General features: G+C 40.7%; 1 protein-coding gene across 4 annotated transcripts; it reads right to left on the bottom strand.

Moving 5' to 3' along the window:
* Positions 1–5,842: 5,842 nt before the first annotated feature.
* ATAD1 (ATPase family AAA domain containing 1) lies at positions 5,843–22,221 on the bottom strand. Of its 4 annotated transcripts, XM_060241259.1 has the most exons (11): positions 22,091–22,221; positions 21,632–21,736; positions 17,640–17,815; positions 16,691–16,789; positions 15,988–16,108; positions 14,053–14,253; positions 11,724–11,830; positions 9,593–9,682; positions 8,683–8,733; positions 7,497–7,630; positions 5,843–6,973 (listed from the first exon to the last, which is right to left on the bottom strand). In XM_060241259.1, the coding sequence occupies exons 3-11, from the start codon at positions 17,799–17,801 to the stop codon at positions 6,853–6,855; spliced, it is 1,086 nt and encodes a 361-aa protein (XP_060097242.1). In that variant the 5' UTR covers positions 17,802–17,815; positions 21,632–21,736; positions 22,091–22,221; the 3' UTR covers positions 5,843–6,852. The 4 variants fall into 4 exon arrangements, with proteins under 4 accessions (XP_060097242.1, XP_060097241.1, XP_060097243.1 ...); XM_060241258.1 differs by lacking the exon at positions 21,632–21,736; XM_060241260.1 differs by lacking the exons at positions 21,632–21,736; positions 22,091–22,221 and adding an exon at positions 21,906–21,986.
* Between the last annotated feature and the right edge of the window lie 768 nt (positions 22,222–22,989).

Below are 22,989 nucleotides of genomic sequence, written 5' to 3' on the forward strand. Positions count from 1 at the left end.
ATAATATGCAAGGTCAAAAGCCATCACTTGTAACACCTCAAATCCATCACTTGTAACACCTCAAATCCAGCACTATTCCACTAACGTCGTGGAATAGTCATAATAGTTTGGCAGGCCAAGGATAATAATGCATATACTGGAATCTTGATAGCTTTTGGAGGAGACCAACGGTTCACTTTGGGCCTTTACTCATGGAGGTTTCATGGGGTTTTAATGATCCCTTGGTGGGAAGAAAAGAGGCAGTGCTGCTCAGTAAACATGGTGCAGGAGGACACTAAGGATTGGCAGCAGAGCAGAGAAGACATGAGCAAACTCAAGAGGACCTAGAGCACTGAGACAGGATGACTAGGAGAGACTGAATTTATTCCCCACCCTTCACTACCTGAAGGAGCCTCAGAGTGGCTTACAATCTCCTTTCCCTTCCCGATGAGACACCCTGTGAAGTAGGTGGAGCTGAGAGAGCTCTGACAGAAACTGCTCGTGAGAGGAACAGCTTTGTGAGAACTTGTGACTGACTCAAGGTCGCATCAGCAGGTGCATGTGGAGTAATGGGGAATCAAACCCAGTTCTCCCAGATAAGAGTCTGCACTTAACTACTACACCAAACTGACTACAGGAAAATGACAAGAAATTAGGATTGCCTACTGAACTGATAAAAATGCCCTACATCTTTGAGGTTTAATGGGATAGCTGTTTACTAGGTGAGGTTTTATGATCATGGCAATTTCTACACATTAAGCCTCTGCTAAAGGGACAGGCCTTTTTTTCTCCAGGCCAGATGAAAACCATAGGGAAGATGGGGTAGAGCAGTAAGTGCCTGAGAAGCAGATGTTTGGGTGGAAGATGAAACATTTTTCCCTAGCTCCTAATGAGGACAGAGGATGTAGAGTGCTATTAGCTAGTGTAAAATTCTAGTTTAAATTTATTTGTGTTTTACCTTTTCCCCAAGAGTCCCCTGTGGCCCAAGAAAAAGCATGGCCAAGAGATGAGGAACGTTTACAGATAAAAGGTCATGCTGGTTGGGGAATGGAGATTACCTTCTTCTCTCTTACAGAATCCATAGCATCTAGCCCTATGGGTTGGATCCAACCAGATTTTCTGCTGCTGAAAATGAGTGGAAAGTGTATACCATTTGACCTCCAAAAAGGCTATAACGGGGATCACGGGACCTGCATCAATGAAAGCCTTGAGGGATGGGGGTTGTAATGAAGGATACTGGATGATAAACTAAAACATTCTAATTTTCTGTATTTGTTAACTTCCCATATTTAATGTATAATTGATCATATATATATATATATATCCCCACCCCAAGGGAGTTTACACAGAAGAAGATATTGGATTTATATCCCGCCCTCCACTCCGAAGAGTCTCAGAGCGGCTCACAATCTCCTTTACCTTCCTCCCCCACAACAGACACCCTGTGAGGTGGGTGGGGCTGGAGAGGGCTCTCACAGCAGCTGCCCTTTCAAGGACAACCTCTGCCAGAGCTACGGCTGACCCAAGGCCATTCCAGCAGATGCAAGTGGAGGAGTGGGGAATCAAACCCGGTTCTCCCAGATAAGAGTCCGCACACTTAACCACTACACCAAACTGGCACAGCAGCACGAATATTTAGTAGGAATGAATTTGCACTCACTCCTTAGCAAGAAACAGCAGCAACCACACAAGAACATACGGCATGACTAAACTGCAGACACACATCCCTACATATGCATATGTTGTTCCATCACAAAAGGGGCATATACAACTAGCTTGTATAAGCCTAATCATGGAGCATGTTCCATATAAAGAGGAAGCTATAAAAACCAGACTTGCTTTTGCACTCCTGTTGACCCACTCAACAACTGAAGAAGTCTAACTTCCATGGTATCTATAATGCTTTTGGGATAAATGCTCTTATTTCATAAGTAATTAATGAGACGATAAATCTTTATTATGATAGGGGAAATATGGCATGTGTAGACAAGAAAATCGAACAGGTTACGTTAGTTGCCTTAGATTTGTGGGAAATGGTTCTCTTTAGAGACCGACTGTTCATTTGGAGAAGACCAAAACCTTGTGGGTAATGTAAATGTATAATCTAGAACTCCATAATAGAACCTGTCTCTGGGAAACAAATATGATCACATATTTGTGACTTAAACATCCCAAACTGAGCAATTCTAACATGAAAAAAGTTACCTCACCTAAAAAAGTGAAGACGCTGCTCAGGAAATGAAGTAGAATACAAAGACAGAGTTGGACCTCCTAAAGAGGCCAGATGGTTTATTTTATTTCCCCATTTACACTTAGCCATTGTGGTCATAATACATATCATTTTGCTTGATCCTAAAAACCATGTGGAAAAAGGTAGCAGTAGCACATAGAAAAAAAAGCACAGTTGCTAATGTTTTGCTACAGCCATGTAACATTTATGGCTTCACCTAGTATTTAAATGGAACCAAAGCCCCATCACATTAGTCAAATCCTGCGGGACTCTTTGCTGTCTTTTACCATTGGCCACAATTGTATTATTACAGAAGAGCGGTCATTGTGTTCTTGCAATCCAAGGAATTTCGCTTTGTGCAAAAACAGCAGCAGATGCCATGATCAGGATAGGCCAGGCTAGCCGGACCTTAGAAGCTAAGCAAGGTAAGCCCTGGTAAGTATTTGGATGGGGGACCTCCAAGGAAGTTTTGGCTTCTACGTAGAAGCAAACAAGGGCAAACCACCTTTTTCAAGGTTTCTTGCTTTGAAAGCAATATGGGGTCAGCATAAACCAGTTGCAACTTGATGGCAAAAAAAAAAGAAAAAGGTACTAAGTAACAGCTGAGGTTTGCCAGTGACAAAGGATTTGTTGCTTATATTTTACAGCCTGACCAAAGACTCTTAGGTAGCATTCAGAGAACACTTTTAACCAACTTTACACCAAGACATGTATGAATTTAGTCTGTTGCTGGAATTGCACACACACTTCACTCCTCCCTCCTTTCCTTTTAGCACAGAGAACCCATGGCATACAAATACAGGCATGCAACTATGGTTAAGTTTCTACAACACAGTGGGATTCTAAACCTGGATTAAATTCTGATTTAGAATCCTGGTTTGTGTGTGTTGGACCAACTCCCTGTTAACTTGTATGTCATGGTGCATATGGATTCAACAGTTACAGGTAAGTCTCTGCATGAAAAGGGAAGGGACAAGCACTGAAGAATGAGGTGCATGAGCCTAGCAGCAAGTCAAGGTTCATACACATCCCAATTTCACATCAGTTAAAAGTGAGATCTGTTAAGTCTTGATGAAGCCTTGAAGTAAAAGAAAAATGTCTTCCTATGGATATGCAGTTAAGGGCAGAGCACTAACAATTTTCATAATGGAGATGGAAAAACCAGGTTGACAAGAATACTGTTCATTGGTCCACATTTCAGACACATTCCAGATAGGCAATCCTCAATATGATAGAGAACCAAGCAGACACATCACACACACTAATGTATTCACAGTTGGAAGCTCCCAAGCAAAGGGTTCCCCACAGGGCTCTTCTTTGTAGCAGGAACTCCTTTGCATATTAGGCCACACACCCCTGAGGTAGCCAATCCTCCTGGAGCTTAGTAGGCCCTGTAATAACAGCCCTGTCAACTCTTGGAGGATTGGCTACATCAGGAGTGTGTCGCCTAATATGCAAAGGAGTTCCTGCTACCAAAAAAGCCCTGGTTTCCTATCCTTTTAACAGGGAAAAGCTGCAGAAACCAGACCTCCACAGAGAGCACTAGTTCCTGTTATGTACTTGCACAGTAGAAAGCAGAGGAGTGCAACTGTTTCTCCAAAAGCATCCTCCATTATGCAACAAGGATTGCTTGCCAAGAAAATATCTGAAATGAACTTGCAGGGCAACTGGAGAGATAGCCCATTTTCCCGGTTACATCAAGACATCAGATTTCAAGGCAAGCCAAAGAGCTTTGGAAGGATTCTTCCAAAATGCACATAAGGAAAAATAATCCATATTATCAGAATTAGGTTGTGAATTAGGTAGAACTGTAAGAGAAAGTGCTTGGTTACAATAAAAAAGCAGCTGCTTCATCAGAAAAAAGGTAGAACATTCTCAGGGCTCCATTTTTGGAACGAGATCAAAATTAAAATAGTACATTATATAATGGCACCAAATGAGAGTCCCAATTCATCCAAAGTTGGCTGCATTCAGTTAGCTGCAACTGTCAAGTCACGGTGATTCCAGTGGGGCCAAAGCATGATTAACTTCCACTGGATCAGAATTTAAAAATGACTTGAGTGTCTAGGTTCTGAGTGATCCCTCTAAAAATATAAAATAAATAAGTGTACAGAAGAACTGGAAAAGGGTAGCAAAACAATAGAGTGCTCTTTTGGAGAACGCTTTCCCTACACCCACCCACACAAACAGAAAAACGACAGAGGTACACATGAAGGGTGATGATTAGGAAACCAAATAATGATACTCTTTTTGTAATACTGTCCACTGATTTCTATATTAAAGCCAGATTATGTTCATGACAAATATATTCTCGAAACCTCATAAAATGCAAATCGTATCAGAGCAAATCAAGATCTTTTTCAACATCATGACAATCAACTGGACAGCCTGCTACAGGCTGGCATGATTCCAGATGTAGGGCAGCCATTCTTCTCAGCATGGAGGCCAAGTCACCACAGAATTCCATAGAAAGAGCAGAGGGAATGGGAGGTCACTGACGGAGATATCCTGATAATTTTATTTATTTATTAGATTTATATCCCGCCTTCCCAGTCAGGGCAGGCTCATAATGGTAGATAATGATATTCATTTATTGCTAAATGCTGAAAAGGCATTGAAAAAGGTTCAACATACTATTTAAACTGGAAAAGTTTTTTTTTAAATCTATATATTCTCATTTCAAAGTAGGAAAAAAGTTGGGCAAACTCCACTATATTTAGAGAGGAAACCAGACAGAGATTCTCTCTATCACCTCTGCTTCCCATTGTTCAGCCTTGGGACAGAAAAAATAAGCAGAAAAGAATATAAAGCATCCTTATGTGCGAACACTGTAACAATGGTATCAATGGACATGGTTGATAAGTAGAAGTAACAGAACACTACCATCCTGCATTCCTATGCACAGCTGCATTCCTATGCACATTTACCTGAAAAGCCAATTCACTACACTGGGACCTATTTCCAAATAATCATCCATAGCATTAAGAAGATGGTATTTTATTTATACCCCCCTCTTCACTCTGAATCTCAGAGCAGTTTACAATCTCCTTTACCTTCCTCCCCCACAACAGGCACCCTGTGAGGTTGATGGGGCTGAGAGAGTTCTCCCAGAAATTGCCTTTTCAAAGACAGGTCTGTGAGAGTTATAGCTGACCCAAGGCCATTCCAGCAACTGCAAGTGAAGGAGTGGGGAATCAAAGCCAGTTCTCCTGCACATTTAACCACTACAACACACTTAACGAACTACACCAAACTGGCTGCCCAATGCTTCATTTGGATAAGGAGATTAGAACAGTTTTTTTTTAAAGGGCTCAGTTATCACCACAGTTTAAGATCCTAATGCTCAGCTAACCATGGAGTAATGTTCTGCTCAGCTAACCATGGAGTCTTCGGGTGGAAAAGGTTCCCTCTATAAAGGAAGAAGGCCCTTCTCTTAACTGAGTGGACTGGCAGAATCCAACTTTCAGTATTGTGAATATAATGAATAGCTGGACATTTTAATTAATGCAGACATATCTACCTGCTCATGATTTAGTATTGCAAGATAAGTGAAGGGAGAAAAAAGTTTTAATAATAATAATAATGGGATTTCTACAACTAAACCTGAAATGTTCTGTATCTCACCATTACACATTTGTCACTGGAAAAAAAGATTTTATTGTTCCTATTATTCAGTGGAAGAGCTATGGAGAGCTACAGAAATGAGCAAAGTGAGGGGGTGAAAGGAAACAACCCAAGAGCTTACACCAGCAATACTATCATATTTTGTGTTGTGACCACTGGCATACAAGAAGCAAGTGCTAAAGGAAATTTAACAACAAAAGTCCCCCAACATATATTAAACAGGAAATGACTCACAAAACTGAGAAACAGAAAAATAAATTATAATGAAATGCAATTTTAGCAATGTTCTGCTATGAACATTTATGACAGTATTAAAAAATCTAGTAATAGGATTCATTTATTAAAAAATCATGAGTCTTATATAACTTTTCTACCTAAACTGATTGGCACCAGCAGATTCCATGAGTTAACACAAAACAAGGAGTCTGATTTCCATTCCAGAAACATTATACCCAAAAGCAGATTCTGCTTTTGCATTAAGGTAATGGACAAATATAAGTAAATGTGTATTGAATCTTTTAATCCTCTGATTTAGTTTGATCCAGCAATTAAGTTTTAAAAAAAGGGAAAAAAGGCTTTTCATTTTCAAATTATCTACACATTATGTCTATATATATAAAAACTGTGTGGATATATATATATTTACATATCATATACACACACACACAATCATACATATATACATGAATCTGAAACCCCTCCCCCTAGAAACTGTATGCCACACCAGAACCTACCAAAAGCTTTTAAGGCTGCAACAACGAAACAGGACTTTGCTTTTGAGCTGGACCACATTCTTCCATGCCATGATCTATTACTGCGGCCATACCCAGTTCTGAAACAGGACTAGATTTCAATAACTTAAATATCAGAATATAAAAACAATTCCAGAAACACTTATTAAAAAGGCTATTTTTGCTTCCAATCCATTTCTGCTACCTAAATCACATAGCAAGCCACTGAATGAGGCCACATTGGAATGCACACGCACACACACACACACACACTCCCTTCCCTCAGCCTTAATCTAAACTAACGTGCATTAGGACATTCTGGGTTGCTGCATCTTTTGACTTCCTCATCTTCTCAATTGCCCGGTGTAGATCTCTCTGTTGTACAGGCCGTATTTCATCATCTTCTTGGCTTCAAATAAATAAATAAGTGAAGATGATTTAGGTTGCTGTATAAGAAATTTAAACAAAAGACATATCTCAAGAGGAAAAAAACCCTGAGCTGAGAAACAATTTTAAAAAGTCTAAGCTGCTAAGTGTGTTCCAAATACAAAATATTCAAGCAACCTGTTCTTTGCTTCTGGCTTTCCAAGTAGCTACAGACATTCATACGGGTATGTGGAACAGAAAGTAGTATGACAGACATTCACTTCCTGTTCCCAGAGTACCTTCCTCTTTTCTGACAACTGACAAACTTCCCTTCTCCCATGAGCAAAATGTGAGCTGCTGCCCTGTGCCAGGAACACATGTATCTTACTATAGGCGTAGAGGAAGGTCATTCCCGGTTCCTCTTGTTTCACATACACATACACGCACACTTAGATCTAAAGATACTCATGGTGAAATTCTCAAAACCTGTTTCTGTAACAAGGACCATAAAGAACGGCTGCTAGGTATCAAATATTCTTACTGACACAGCAAAGCTTAAAAGGTACCTTTCTTCATAGGAGGAATTAACATATTCCCTGACACAGAGGAGTGCAGCGTCACGGCACATTTCTTTCAAGTCACTCCCAGAGAACCCGTCAGTTTCTCTAGCAACTTCAAGGAGGTCTACATGCCTGTCCACCTATCAAAGAATAAAAGGAACACAGATAAGGACAATGGCAACATTTCCCTCTAAGTCGTAATGAACACTCCCAGACTAGAACAGAATCTATGAATTTGATGCTACTGATTCTGTTCCAAACTGAACTTTGAATAAAATGGGGGAGATTACAAAAGATTATGGGGCAATCCAGTAAAAGTTATGTCCTTTCAGCCCAACAGTTACCAGCTGGAGAGCATTAAAAAACAAGGCCTTGGATATAACGGCCTTTTCAAGAGCCCTTGTCTACAAACAGGAGTACCACAGCTCTAGCAGTGGAATAATACATAACAGTTCTAAATTATGCTGGACCAGAATCACATGACTCTACCTTATATTAAGACCCAAACTACACGAGTCCACGAAATGATTCCTGATGTGTAACTTAGCTGCAAAAAGAAGTCTATGTGTGTTGACCGAGGGGGGGAGGGTTGACAGGGATGAAAGCTGGGGATGTTTTGAGTTTTTTTTATACTTATGCCCCACTTTTCTCCCCAGTGGGAACCTAGATTGGCTGTTATCATTCTCTCAACTTTTCCTTTAAAAAGTAACTCTATTAGATAAGTTAGGATGTGAGTGACCAGCCTAAAGTCACCTGAAGAGCTTCCATGGCAGACTGGGTCTTCTAGATCCTAGTCTGACACTTAAAGCACTATACATTGCTGGAAAGTAGGGTTAACTACGCTATCCTAATCGAAGCATCTCTGTTCTCCCCACCATCCATCTACTTTTTAAGACTAGCGGGGGGGGGGGGGGAATGGGGGGGGATTTGCACTAAGAGTATTTTGTCTCCCCCGCCCCACAGGGTTTAAAGCAGCACATGGAAATAGAGAGCAGCTATTTCACATCAGGAAAGTGACATCTAACCCCCCCTTCCCCAATGCACAGCCTCAGTCCCTATCAGCCCCCACCAGTTGCTTTTTTCAGCTAAGTTACATATTAGGGGATGCAATCTGATATTTCCCTGCATCACATCTTATTTGGCCCCAAGTCATGCCATGCGCCCATCTAAATGGTTAGAACAATTAACTTACATTTTCATTTTTCAAAATCAGTTTCAAGATTGCTTCTCTCTGCTTCAGTGCCTGCAATTTTTTTTAAAAGGGCATTGTTATAAAGCAAGAACGATGTGACAACATTCTCACACATTCATCTTTTTCTAGTATGAACTGAACAAGTTCCCGATCAACTTGTAATGATACAGTTTTACAGTTCCCATTCATGTCACTGAGATTTCCAGAGAGGAATGTGCTCTCTCTCTCTCAAAAAAAAATACAACCTGTTCCTTGTACACATTCCTCCTCTCCCTTGTAACCCCCCCTTTGTGGAATGGTCTGCCAGAGGAGGTCAGGAACGTTCCCATTCTCCTGGCTTTCTGCAAACTATGCAACACTGAATTATTCAAGAGGGCTTTTCTACACAAGCAATACGATAGCACTGTACAAAATAATTCATAAAGTTACTTGGACAATGTATTAGGGACTGTACTACTGTGTATAGCTTGCTTAAACTGAATCCTAGTATGTAATCTTGTATCATTTTGTGTGTCACAACACCTTGTTAACAACACCTTTGCCTTGCTTCAGTTCTGTAATTTAGACCTCTGGTTGGTTCTACAGGCCAAATTCTATTTTATTGTTTACTGAACGTCCATCCTGTTGATTGTATTGACTCGCTCTATGTAATCCAGCTTGACCCCCAGTGAAAAAGGTGGACGATATATAAATAAATAAATCGTCTTTCCACAGTGCCAGAACATCCCGGGAACAGTAAGAGAAAGCTTTCATACAGGAATTATACTCAGGTCCCCGATTATAAAGGACAAAAGAAGTACTTATATAGATAAAAAGGTACTTACATTTGAGAGACAGACGCTAATAGTTAACATTCAATACAGAATACACAATACAGAGAACACAATCCTGTTAATCTTTAATGACTTACAGGTTGGTTGATATGAAATCTCGTAGGCATTCTTCTCATAATAGCTGAATCAAGATCCTGAGGGCGATTGGTAGCTCCCATCACTATTACCTGGAGATTTATCAGAATTGGAAATAAGGTCAAACAAAGACTGCAACTCTCTCTCTTGAGAGATTTCTGTACCCCATGGGCTAAGTTCTGGGACCACACAGCTCCTCTGGAGCCATTAAACGAATCACCAGCCTTCAGCTCTGAGCTGGAACTGAACTGGGGGAAGGTATGGATGAAATGCAGAGAAACACCTGGTGTTGCATCAACAAAAGTCTGCTTCCTGCAAATGCTGAGACAAAACTGCATCTGCTTTAGCCCCATTAAAGTACTTCTTCCATGTAAGAAAGATGAGGGCAATAAATCTTGTATAGTGTGGGTTTTTTCCCAAGTGTGTTCCCCCCCCCCCCTTCTTAGGGTAAGAATTAACATGTTCTGGAACATCCTTGGTAATTCTTCCCAGATGTTTTAGTTCAAGTGATTTGAAAGGCCACACATACTATAAACCAAAATAGACCAGTAATCTCCAAAACTAAATCATGAACCATGCTAGTCAGTCAAAACCTTTATTGGCACAGATACTACCATTCTAAGATAGAGACTAATTTACTATACACCCTCTTAAGAAACCACTAACGAACTGCAGCTTCATAGACTTCTTCTACCTCAAAACTAATCTGCTTGGTACTATGCACATCCATTTTGATTCTGACTCTAGCTTTATTGTTTTGATTGGCACAAAAACATGCAGTTGCCATAAATTTTCAAAGGCATACATGATATGAGAGACATAAAATGTTAAAACAGAAGAGGAATGAAACTCTATTATCTGCATTGTTAATAAAATCATATTTAGTCACTGTAGACTGTCTTTCCTAGGTCCTGTCAGTGAATTTTCACAGAACTCCACTAATGTTTATTCGTTCATTTATAAAAGTCGGACATTTGTCGAAGATTGTTTCTTAAATCTTTGTTTGAAACTCTGCCCCATAAATGCCATTAACTTAGGGCAACTTCACAACTTAAAACAGTTTTCCTACGCAGAGATGATCTCTGCGCAGAAAAAATGTGTCCATCATAACATGAAGCACGTAACACAGAAGCTGAATGATCTTCACATTTAGTATGACACATGCGCATGCCTGATCTGCACCAGCTTCCTCAGCATTGGAAAAGTGTTATGTACAAAGCAGCCGTGGGATTCAGTGTTCAAGATATTTCTCAGCTATTTTAGAGTAACACTGCCACCTAGAGATGTAAAGAAACAGTGCCACAGAATCTTCACACAAGTCTGCGTATAGGGATGAATACATATAAATCACTGCGTTCTCAATTCTATGCACCAGAACATTACATAGGGGGAAGTCAGGGAAGACAACATGTTTAAAGTGGTACATGCTGCGCAGAACCCACTATTAGCTTCCATTTCTAAGGTGAAAAGTGGCATGAGTGTACTGAATAGGCAGAGACTAGGACAAGCCCAGACTTGTCCTTGCTAAACATCCAGTAACCATGAAGAATTTCTAAGGTAGTTATGAGTCTCACTTCTATTTCACAGCCTGATTTCCTATAAATGTGCAGCCAAGCTTTGTCTTAATTGTCTTCAGCTAAGAATTAGTAGAAACTACACTGTCTGACTTCCACATTGCATCTACTGCTACTAGGTTGTCAGGGAGGCTTTGGTTTTGGATTTAAAACAACTACATTTTGATGACAATTTTCTACAGCCGCACATATCAGATGTAATCTGTCTATTACATCAGCTATGGCTATTATCAAAAGACATACATACATGTGTGTGAATTTCCTTGACTGCAATTTTATGTTCCTCATGATTTGTTACTGAACCCAATCTGTATAAGTAAATCTTACCTGGAGGAATTCTACCTAACATTAACTCAGCTCCAAGAAAATGCATGCTCCTTTTTTCAGAAGAGTTGGGTGGTTAGCGGAGAGAAAGAGAGAGAGTTCTACTTTGGTATCCCAGGAAGATCCCCTCTCCCCCATCACAAGAGTCTTGTTGATCTATAATCCTGTAAGTGGTGACAGCTACTGATTTTTGCATATTGCAGGATGTATTTAATCACTGAAATACTGTACCTACTTGACAGTTGTAATCAGTATCCAGGCCATCCCAAAGACTCATGAACTGGGCCTTCATCATAGCTGTGGCTTCGTGATCAGAACTGGAACGGCTTCGCAGAAAAGAATCTGAGTTTCAAAGAATATTTCAATGAAAAAATTACAGACTACCAGGAATGACAATTCCAGAATTCACTTAAGCACTGATCACCTTCCTAAATACAGTGACCTCACCCTAGCTAAACGCACTAAAATTATTCAGGTGACATATGAGGAAAGTGGCATTTCAGAACCTCCCAAGCCATATGTCACAATACTTCTGAGACAGAGGAGACCTTTGAACCAGTACAGCAGAGATGGGAAGTCTCCGCAGCCACAGGCCAGTTTCCAGTCAAGCATGCAGTAGCCGCTAATTATCAGAATTCTCACAAAAGATGCTGGATTAGGTGGACCTGATCCAGAAAGGCACTTGTGTTCTAAAGAAAGCAATTTTACTCAAGATCACTTCACATGGGATATGCCTTTGATATGAAGAGATCCTAAGGACAAATCTGAAAATTTAAACACACACCAGTGATCGCTATAATTATAGTTAAAAAAATAACCAGCTAAACCCATTCCTATGATCTAGCAAAAAGATCAGCAATCCAAAGTATATTTTAAAAAATCCTGCTGGGCATACCTACCCAACTTTGAACTCTATGTTAATAGAACATTAACCAGTGCAGATTATGAAACACTGTGGCATGATAGGCTTCTTGCCTACTGTTGTGGCCATGTGTTTCACATGTTAGATGTGCAAGATTAATCTTGCCTTAGGTAACTCAGGCCATGCTTAGGATGAGGACTCCAATATATTTACTAAGTAGTACAGTACCTAATTGTTTATGTTCTTCTCCACCAATAAAACTGCTCTTTATGAGAATAAAAGATATGCAAACTACTCTGAAAAATAAAGAGTGCAAAAGTGCTATGCAAATTAACACATGTACCAATATGGTCCAGGCGTGGAAATGCTTTCCTGTACCATATTGCAGGGCATATAAAGTTTGACCTTTAGACAAGTGTGATATTTTATTTCAATACCAAAACAATGCTTTATGTGAATAATGTGGGTTGTTTTCAGAGAGCTAACCAGTATTTACTCAAGATCACTTCACACAGGATATGCCTTTGATATGAAGAGATCCTAAGGACAAATTTGAAAATTTAAACACACCAGTGATCGCTATAATTCTAGCTAAAAAAATAACCAGCAAAACCCATTCCTGTGATCTACCACAGAGATCAGCAATCCAAAGTATATTTTAAAAGCTCCTACTGGGCATGCATTATTTTTAAAAGGCAGAAGATGCAAAACATATCAGGATAATTTTGAACACCCACTGGGGTGGTTTCATAACATATAAACAAAACTAGACTGGATGAAGATGAGCAAGAACTCTTGTCCCATGCTTCAAAAAAAAAGAGATGAGGCAATTCATATTATTTTTATAACACTAAATGTAAGGATAAGGACTGGTAAAAGAGCTTTTCTACTTCTTGATGGTAAACTGTGCTACCAATTTTCAAAGCAATCTAAATTTCTGACTCAAAAATGTATAAAAAAAACACTATCTCCCCATTGATGCCTGATTATTACATATGGAGAGAAACAGTGGCAGCACAGTACAAAATATTAATTAGTCCAAACAACTGTGGGCAAACTTGCCATATGTAATAATCATATATATTAATCCAAACAACTGTGCCAAGTATACCAAACATTTAATTAAAAATACAAAAATATCACACTTTATACAAGTGCATAAGCATCAAAAAACTCTTCCGGCAATTCCACAAACAATTAAAAACTGGCCGTCATTTGAGAATTTGAAAATGGGCCAAGAGTGTAAGAGTTAGTCAGGATGACTATGCAAGTTTATTTGTTCGGCTTATGAAGAAGCTGTAATCAGTGAAACGTGGTATTAAGCTGGCAATTACGTGAATTAGGTGAATTTTCCTTTGAAGCCGATACTTGTGGATGGACTCCGTTCTGCAAATAATTTCGGGAGTGAGCATATCCCTTGAGGATTGAATTTTTCTTCGGAGTCATCCACTGAAATTGATGTATTCTATGTGGGACTTTCTATTTTTAATTGTTTGCGGAATTGTCGGAATAATTTTTTTGATGCTTATGCGCTTGTATAAAATGTGATATTTTTGTATTCTGAATTAAGCGTTTGGGATTATTGGCACAGTTGTCTGGATTAATATAAATGATTATTACATATGGCAAGTTTGCCCTCGTTTTTAAAAGTTTTAATGCAACATTTTCCTATGACTACACGTAACTTAATGCTTTGCTTTACCTATTTCATCAATAAAGATGATGGAGGGCTGAAGCTTTATAGCGAGGGAAAAAACAGCAGCTGCCAGCTTCTGGGACTCCCCATACCATTTGTCTGTCAGAGTTGAGGGCTGAAGATTAATAAACCGACAACCTGCTTCCTTTGCTGTCGCTTTGGCAATCAAGGTTTTACCGCAGCCTGGAGGCCCATAGAGAAGGACTCCTGAAAAGCAACACAATGTTATCATTCTATTGCTGCTTAGTGTCAAAGAGACAGCACTCCCCCCTCCAGTCACATCTAATCTAAATATTAATAAGCATGTTAACGGTCCTTAAGAGCAACAACTGTTCTGCAACACACACCCTGGCTTTCATATCAAATGAATCCTACACATTTCTTTTTAGTTTAGGATATCTTCATCTACCAAAACAAAATGCATCACCTTTTTCGAGGTGATATGAAGAGTGCAATGACGGCAGAAGAAAAGACACTGGGAACTAGAGTTGCCAGGTTCTACCTGGCTGCTGTTGGGAGATAGATCTCAAGTGTTCAAAGCACATATGCAGCACAATGACATCACCTGAAAGTGATGTCACCATGCCGGGCACATTGCATGGGGGATGCTCTAGCATTTGGGGAAACAACTCTATGGTACTAGAACATAATGACATCACTTTCAGGACATGATTTTCCCCTATTTTTTTTCTTGAGAGGGAAAGCTTGGAATGGCTCAGTGTTGTTGTTTTCATTGATATAATCTGCTGTGGGGACCATGGTTCAGTAGTAGAGCATCTGTTTGGCATGTGAAAGATCCCATGTTCAATCCCTGATATATTCAACCAGAAGGGTCAGGTATTACTGTTGTGAAGAGAGTCACTGCCAGTCAAAGCAGACAATACCAAACTTGACGAACCAATGGTCTGATTCAGTATAAGGCAGGTTCACACATTCAAAAATATTTTTAAACTCTCAGAAATAGCAACAGCAGCAGAAGAATCATTGATTTTTCCCTACCTTAAAGAGTCTCAAAGTGGTTTAAAAGTGGATTAAAAAAACCTTATTATTATTACAATCCCCTTCCCTTCCTCTCCCCACAACAGTCATCCTGTGAGGTAGATGGGGCTGAGAGTTCTGAGAGAACTGTGACTGGCTCAAGGTCACCCAGCAGACTTTACGTAGAGGAGTGAGGAATCGAACCCAGTCAGGCCCACAATTATGGTGGGGCTCAGATGGTCCCGGCCCCTCCACCCTTACTCCTAGAAAGCACCTTGTCCCTCCACTTGCAGCCACTGCCACTTTCTCATGCTTTGTGTTGCCACCCAACCTCTGCTGCAATCAAGAGGCCCTCTTCTCCCTGCCCTGGGCTTGCCCAAGCAAGAGGGCTCGAAGGAGAGAAATCAGGGGAAGGAGGTAGTGGCCAAGGATTTTGGATGGGAAGTAGCAGATGCTCCATCGCCAAGCAGCCTGCCCACCCAAGCTCAGCTGCCTGGGGCAGCTGCAGTGCTGGCCTCACATGGGAAGCCCTCTGGACGAGCCTGGGGCATGCAGCCGGCACCGAGGCTGCTCTCTGCTTGCTCTGCCCAATAGGCCCAGACCCGATGGGGCTGCTCCCTCTGCCCAACCCACAGGGCACAGCATGGTCTGGGTGAGCTGCCCCAAGCAAGCAGAGTGGAACAGTGTGGCACTGAATGTGCCCAGTGCACCACATACTGCCAGCCAGCTAGAGGGGCTCCCTGCCACCATGCTGCAATGCATGCAGCGTTCTTGAGCCCTGGGCACCAAATTGGGTGATGCCCTGCGCCCCCCCCCAAACAAAACATTTGGCTATGTGCCCCACCACACTTGAAATCCTGGCTACAGGTCTAAATCCAGTTCTCCAGATTAGCATCCAATGCTTATAACCAATACACAACACTGGCTCTCAGAAAACATGGTCTAGGACATTTCCATCCTTACCTTTAGGTGGCTGTAAGAGTCTGGAGTTCTGGAACAAATGTTTCTTCTTGATTGGCAAAATGACAGTATCCTTCAGGTCTGTAATAACATCATCTAAACCTGCAATATCACTCCACGTTACCTGAGGCACAAATATAGTGTTAAGAAAATTGCACAGGCATTATTGGGCCATATTCTCAAATTCCCAAAGAAGCTCTACTTTGAGCTCTTTGAAGCTTATGGCCAAAGGTGTAATTATACAAATGCAGATGTAATAAATAAGAGAAGCTCGGTTACTCTGAGATACAAAACTAAAATAAAAATAAATTAAATATTATTATTAAAAGGGAAGGGAAGTTGTGTTATATTAGTGATTCATGTTGATTTTAAAGATGATGGTTTTCAAGGTATAAATACACTCTAAAATTGGCCTTGAGGAAGTCTTCTCTACTTGTTTCTGTTCCAAGGTACACAGGAGATAATTTCCTAGTGGAAAGATATTCTAAGAGGACTCTTGATCTTGCTAACTTAGGAAGCTGTTATGTGATTTTCAGTTTATTAAAGTGCATTAAATTAAACTGAATTAAATTAATTCAGTTTATTAAATTCCTACAAGAACAACTGCGGTTACATGTGCCAAGATCTATACAAAACGTTATACTTTACTACCCCCCAAGTACCATTTCTTTAAATTGTGGCAAAAATGAGTTAGAGAGACTCTTACATGCATGCTGAGAGGGTCTACCAGGTGTGCAGCAATGCTCATTTCATACTCTGAAAGCTTCACATTTTTCACACCTATTTGCTTCATTAACTTTTCTGCCTGTAAAGAAAAAAAAAAAGCATATCATAACACTGTTTGTTCTTAAAAAGAATGCTGTTACTTGGGAAAGTGAATATTCAGTAAATTTCATTTAAGACTTCTAAGAACAGAATCCCAAAATCTGGGCTTGTCTGTACATAGACTCTCTCTTCCCTCTTTATAAATGAAAATGCAGATATCTTGTTACGGATAAACTATGCAAGAGATTAAATAAGTAAAACCTACAGAGCTAAACTGGAGAACTTTAGGCTAAGAACTAAGGCCCTGCACTAGCATATTATAAAGATATGATGGCCTAACATCAGTGTCATACTAATCAAGACTGGTGCAGGGGATCAGATGAGTGGCACTGAGGCTTTGTCAGAGGAGGAGTAAGTTAGGAAACATAAAAATCTTTCTCAGCCAAGGATTCCAGTCTTAATTTGAGTGCAGCATCACTCCAGTCTAATAGGAGGTAAGAAGATACTGGATTTACACCCCGCCCTATACTCTGAATCTCAGAGCGGTCACAATCTTTTACCTTTCCCCTCCCCTCCACAACAGATACCCTATGAGGTAGGTGGGGCTGAGAGGGCTCTTACAGCAGCTGCCCTTTCAAGGACAACTCCTATGAAAGCTATGGCTGATCCAAGGCCATTCCAACAGGTGCAAGTGGAGGAGTGGGGAATCAAACCCTGTTCTTCTCAATAAGAGACCACGCACTTAATCACTACACCAAACTGGCTCTCAACCATGCTTTCTCTCACAGCTTTCTGCCATCCTTCACAATCATGACTAGCTTGGAATTCCAAGTAACTCTGCAGTCAACACAGTTTGGTGTTACAGAAGAAAAAAAATTGTCTGCTCCTACCTGTTTCTGAGCTTCTACTTTTTGTTTCCTGGTTGGATCAATTGCATCTACCATCCATTTAATGGTGAAATAGGTCACAGCACCAAATATTGTCAACCGGAAAATTAAGCCAACAACTTCATTTCGGCTCAATGGGCGAGAAAAGGCTTCAGCATGTACCATTTTGCCTGTTTTGCCTATGCAAAATGAAAAAAGGTTACAGACTGATGTATGATCTTAGAAAGCTGCAATAATTGTCTCTTTAAGGTACATTACCAGATAAGATTTACAACTACTAAGTTCTGGTCAGCGCAGGGAATGACAAAGAAATCAATTGACAACTTGCAAATGCTTCTTCTCAGACCTTCCTACTCCAACCTCTGCTGAACAGGCAAATGGTCTGACGGATGGACCTAGCACTATGTAACTTTCTACATCCACATGATCTCTGAAATGGCTTCAATACATTGCAAACATATGACAACATTACATTATTGTATCTAATTCTATGCCATAGAATATGACTAAAAAAAACCCCCTTACACAATAGAGCCAGAGAATGAAAGAGATATTTGTTCTAGAAACCTGAGGGGAAACTAGGTTTTCAAAAAAATCTGAAAAGAACCCACAAACAAAACAAAAAAAAACAGACCCCAAAACAAAACAGTGAGAGGTTAAAACCATCCCATATAATAGAAGCAATGCCAGTAGCTTTAACAAATGAATGCCCACTAAGATCTTGTAAGACTATGTTCTGAGATCTCTGTGGCCATTTTAGATTGTGAAGTAACCACAACAATATAGCCAAGTCTTGGTCAGTGAGTGGTGGGGAAAAGAGAGAGAGCATGGGTTAATTGGGAGGCCAGAACAACTCCATTACATCGCCTGAGCCCTGGCCACTGGATGCCTCACCCAGGCCCAGCAGCCACCAGCAATTCACCCAGTCAAATCACTATTGCACATGACTTGGCCTTGCAGCAACCACCATACAACTCACCTAAGGAACTTGCTACGATGCAACTTGGGTAATCTGGCTATTGCACATGACTTGGCCTTGCAGCAACCACCATACAACTCACCTAAGGAACTTGCTACGATGCAATTTGGGTAATCTGGCTAGATTTTTCCCTGGGAGAAGCTATCAGAGGAGGGAACAAGGGAAAGCTGAAGATTGGGGGTGGCAAATAAAGGTGGGTGGCTGGTCTCAAGAAAAGGAAGCAGGAGACAGGCTATGGTGGCTGCCATGGAAAGAGGAAATAATGTGTGAAGATGAATACAAGGGAAAACGAAATGCCATCTGCAAGTCCTTCCGGGTCACCTGCTTGTCTCTAGGAAATCCAAAAAGAGCTGCAGGTCATGCTCTCATGCACAGAAATGGAGAAAGCACTAGCAAAATAAAGAGCAGCAGAAACAAAGAAGAGAGACATTGACAGTGGGGCTGTTCTCACCTTCCCATTTCTTCCAGCCTACACCTGCTGAAGTCACCAAAAGATGCATATGCCCCAGGTCAACCCACAGCCTAATGCAAATGAATGGCATAACTAGAGATCAGCCTGTCATCTGGGCGATATGCACTGTTTGCCTTGTAGATAGATCAGATATGCAACCAGGAATTATTATTCTACTGACTACACACTTCACAGCTCTGAAACCCCTACCTACCTCCAGCTGACCTAGACATGATTATTGATAATCATGTATTCTGAAGCAGTGTGAATCATTCACATATGGAGCACAACTCCTGATGATCAAATACAGCTCCTAATCTTAACTCAAAACTGTGCTAACTAAATATAAGGGTTTTTTAAATCACTAGCTAGGAATATGTGTCATTCTTTCCCCTTCAACTGTTGCTTAATTTACTATAAACAAAAGTTCTAATATTAAAAATAGCTTTGTCAATTAAGAGTATTTTTTTCCTGAAGAGCCTCACAGGCCATACCAAGGATATTGGGGAGAAAATAAAATTTAAAGAACATTTCTGTTATTTTTACAAATCAATTCTAGAGACTAAAGGCAGCCCGGGGGAGGGGGGGGTCTTTTTAAAACTATTACAAATGAGGGGGGGAACTGAAGTTTTGGGGGAGCACTAAAACACTTCAATATTTTTTTTCTTTCAGAACATGCTATATTATTTTGACAAGGTATTAATCGCACAAAACATGTATTATGAAGATTGTTATGCATGACAACCTACAGCATTAAAGAATAATTCTTATGTAGACATATTTGTTTTAGCAAATGTTTATTCATATGAAAATAATTCTGTCCACCGCTAATAATAGTTTATTCAGTATATTGTTATCCTGTTCTTCCACCAATGAACTCAAGTGGCATACATCAGTCTCCACTCTTCCACTTAATCCTTACTACAACTCTGTGAGGTGGGTTAGGATGACAGAAACAACATCTCTATTGAACAGTTCAACGTTATCAACTTTATAATAAATTATGTCACTCATCCTATTGTGAGAAATTCTACATTTTCCTTTGTTTACTACAAAATTTGTGTTTATATTTTTCAACTTTTAGTTATTTGCTCCCTGAGAGATAGAAGAGAATAAGGTACATATTCTAAGGTAGCACAGAACAGAGAAATTTGCAGTCCTATTTCTAATACTGGTTATTTGTACAATTTTGCTTGTAGAAAACCAATGCATTTCTATTTTAAAGCAACAAAATAAATGCAGAGTTGATGAGCAAGTTAGTATTGTATATATTATAATTCTCCACCAAACTGGCATTTTGTTTTAATGGCTTCACAATTTCCAGATTTTCACATTTCTAATCAAACTTACAACTTATCTGTAAGGCTTGGTTTAGATATAACACAAAACTGTGGTTTGGCAGTATATTAACGAACCTGGAAGTTTTCTGGCTTGTTTACACAATCCCTCCTTCCCCTGATTTACAGCAATACACAGTTTGGCATTACCTGCAAACTTAAAGTACTTAAGAGGAATCTCATGACGCAATTAGAGAATGCAAGTCATCTAAACAGATTTCCAGATATTCACCTGAGTGCTTGATGAACCCTCTTGTGACCTCAAGTTTGTCAGAACTGTAGTCCTTGTACCTCACAAGGAACGCCAGCCACATACTGCAGTTGCTTAGTGAAGTCACTGATCTTATAACCTACTTGAGGTTGCAAAAATAAGGCTTATCAAGCACTCCGTGTATCTCATAAATTCCTAATGTCTTGAAATCCTGATATACTAGTTCTGTAGACAATATGGGTTCCTGTTTCTTTCCCTAGTTACTTTATGAGATTCCTCTTATACACTTGATTTAATGGGTAGAATCAAACTACCATTAAGATTGTGGCAATTTTTAAAATTTTGTAATGGATCTGGCTTCTTAGACAGGTAACCATTAGCTTCTATTCAACTGAAGGCACAAAGCTCGGACAAACTAAATCTAAAGAAAAAGGGATGTAGGCATGATTAACATGTGGCCATAGGCTAAAGTACGGCATGGTCAGAACTGCTGTTATGTGGTCAGTGATCTAATTCCACCCACATACACAAGAAAATATCTTTAGTACTGTTCTATTCCGTACACATCTAACTTCGCACTGCATTTGATCACATTAATCCCTCCCTTCTGCTTTGCTGTGGGGCAAGTGTACCTTCATGTACTTTCAGTTTAATCCTATAATGCAAAACTAAAAGTGCAAGGAAAGTTCTTCCAGTCTGAGATGGCAGAAGGCTTATGCTTTCTTTAACCATAGTATGCTTAAGGAAAACATAAGGAAAATCTAATTCAAATAATGGCAAACCGAGAAACGACACCATACTGCTCTTAAAACAGCTGTGGAGGGAACCCTCCTGATCACAGCTCTGAACCAAGAAGTCTCCTGTTCAATCCTCCATTTGTCACTAACTTATCAAATGACCCTCAGAGAAGCCCCGTTCAATCTCAGCTTCAGTCTTCCACCTCCGACGTAATGCATATGCACATCACAGCAAAATATTTCAACACTATCAGCAAGCGAGGGTTACCAGCATACTTACAAAGGGAAGTTCTGTGGAAGATTTGGGGAGAGAATCGAAACCGACAGGGTGAGATCTTAGCCACAGCCTTGCTCGAAGGAAGGACGCCTATGACTTCTCCTGCCTCTGAGGGGAAAAGGAGACGAGAACTGCGACTGATAAACACCGCGCAAAGCAAGAATAAGGGGGAGGGCCTATAGAGATTCAGCTTTCCATGTCCCAGGCCACATGATTCTGAGGCCTGTGCAAAGGGCTGCGCGGGAAAAGAGGGACAATCAGGCCGCCCTGCGATCACCACATGAGCTCCAGCGGGGAATGTGAAAGCGAAAGAGGCCGCTTGCCGGGAATGCTGCCCGGTGACCTTCTCCCTCTTCCTGCCACCCCTCCTGCACTGCCACAAAAGAAGGCCTCTAGAAGCGGGCGGCACGCTTTGTGAAGACAGTGGTGCCGAGGAGGGAGAAGGACAGTGCGGATACTCACCCCGACCCGCCTGTAGGAGCGACCGGAAAGGAAAAGGAAGCGGCTTCAGCAACAACCCCCGGCAGGCCTCGTCTTTCTCATCCTTTACGAGGGCCGCCGGTGAAGTCTCTCCCCACAGCCTCGGAGCCCTGGCACCAAGGTTCCGCTTTCGCTGGAGACTTAAAGCGGCCTCGGCTTTGCAGACACTGCATTCGCCGAACAGCTTTCCTACTCAGTCGTGGAGTAGTATTCTTAAGGAAAGGGGCAGACTCTCGCACGCAGGAAACCCATTCCCGAGCTTGTGGGGTAGATACGGCGGGATATAAATCCAAAAATTACAATTAAATGTTTACTCCGATGTAAATCCCACTGAGTTGCATGCAATTGACTGTCTCCCGACATGTGGGAATAGACTTGCCGCTGGGTAGCACGTTCCTGTGCAGCTTCACTGTGATTAATGGCAGGTACTCGTAACGGTGGGTAGCCACGTTGGTCTGAAGCACCAGAAGAAAACTGGAACCCAGTGGCATGTTCCAGACCAGACACATTTTATTTGAGGTATAATAAGGTTTCATGTGCAGGCACACTTCTTCAGATGCATTCAAATGGAAGTTTTCAATCGATACATATTGGTAGTAAGGGAGCAGCAAATTAGCGTGCAGCAAATTAAAGGTGTTTAACAGATGCAAGGACCAAACTGGAATAACAAGCTCGATTTATATGGTCACCATTTGTTTGGGTTTAATTCCAGGGGGGAACATAACGAAGGAAATAAATATATCAACATCCCAGATTGATGGACAGATGTACCCTTCTAATCTGTAGTATGTTGAGAGTAATTACCTGAGACCCTGGTATCAGATCTATCCTTCTCTCAAGTGTGGAGGCAATAGTGTAGCATCTTTTTCTTTGAGGTGACG

Source organism: Heteronotia binoei, chromosome 6, assembly GCF_032191835.1.
Source record: "Heteronotia binoei isolate CCM8104 ecotype False Entrance Well chromosome 6, APGP_CSIRO_Hbin_v1, whole genome shotgun sequence".
Taxonomy (NCBI): domain Eukaryota; kingdom Metazoa; phylum Chordata; class Lepidosauria; order Squamata; family Gekkonidae; genus Heteronotia; species Heteronotia binoei.

Excerpts from the sequence above, each read along its gene's own strand:
- ATAD1 (XM_060241258.1), bottom strand. The coding sequence starts at position 17,801 with ATGGTACATGCTGAAGCCTTTTCTCGCCCATTGAGCCGAAATGAAGTT. Across the intron at positions 16,790-17,639 it reads AAGTAGAAGCTCAGAAACAG|GCAGAAAAGTTAATGAAGCA; the intron begins GTAGGAGCAGAC and ends TTTTCTTTACAG. Across the intron at positions 11,831-14,052 it reads CATCTTTATTGATGAAATAG|ATTCTTTTCTGCGAAGCCGT; the intron begins GTAAAGCAAAGC and ends TTTGAAACTCAG.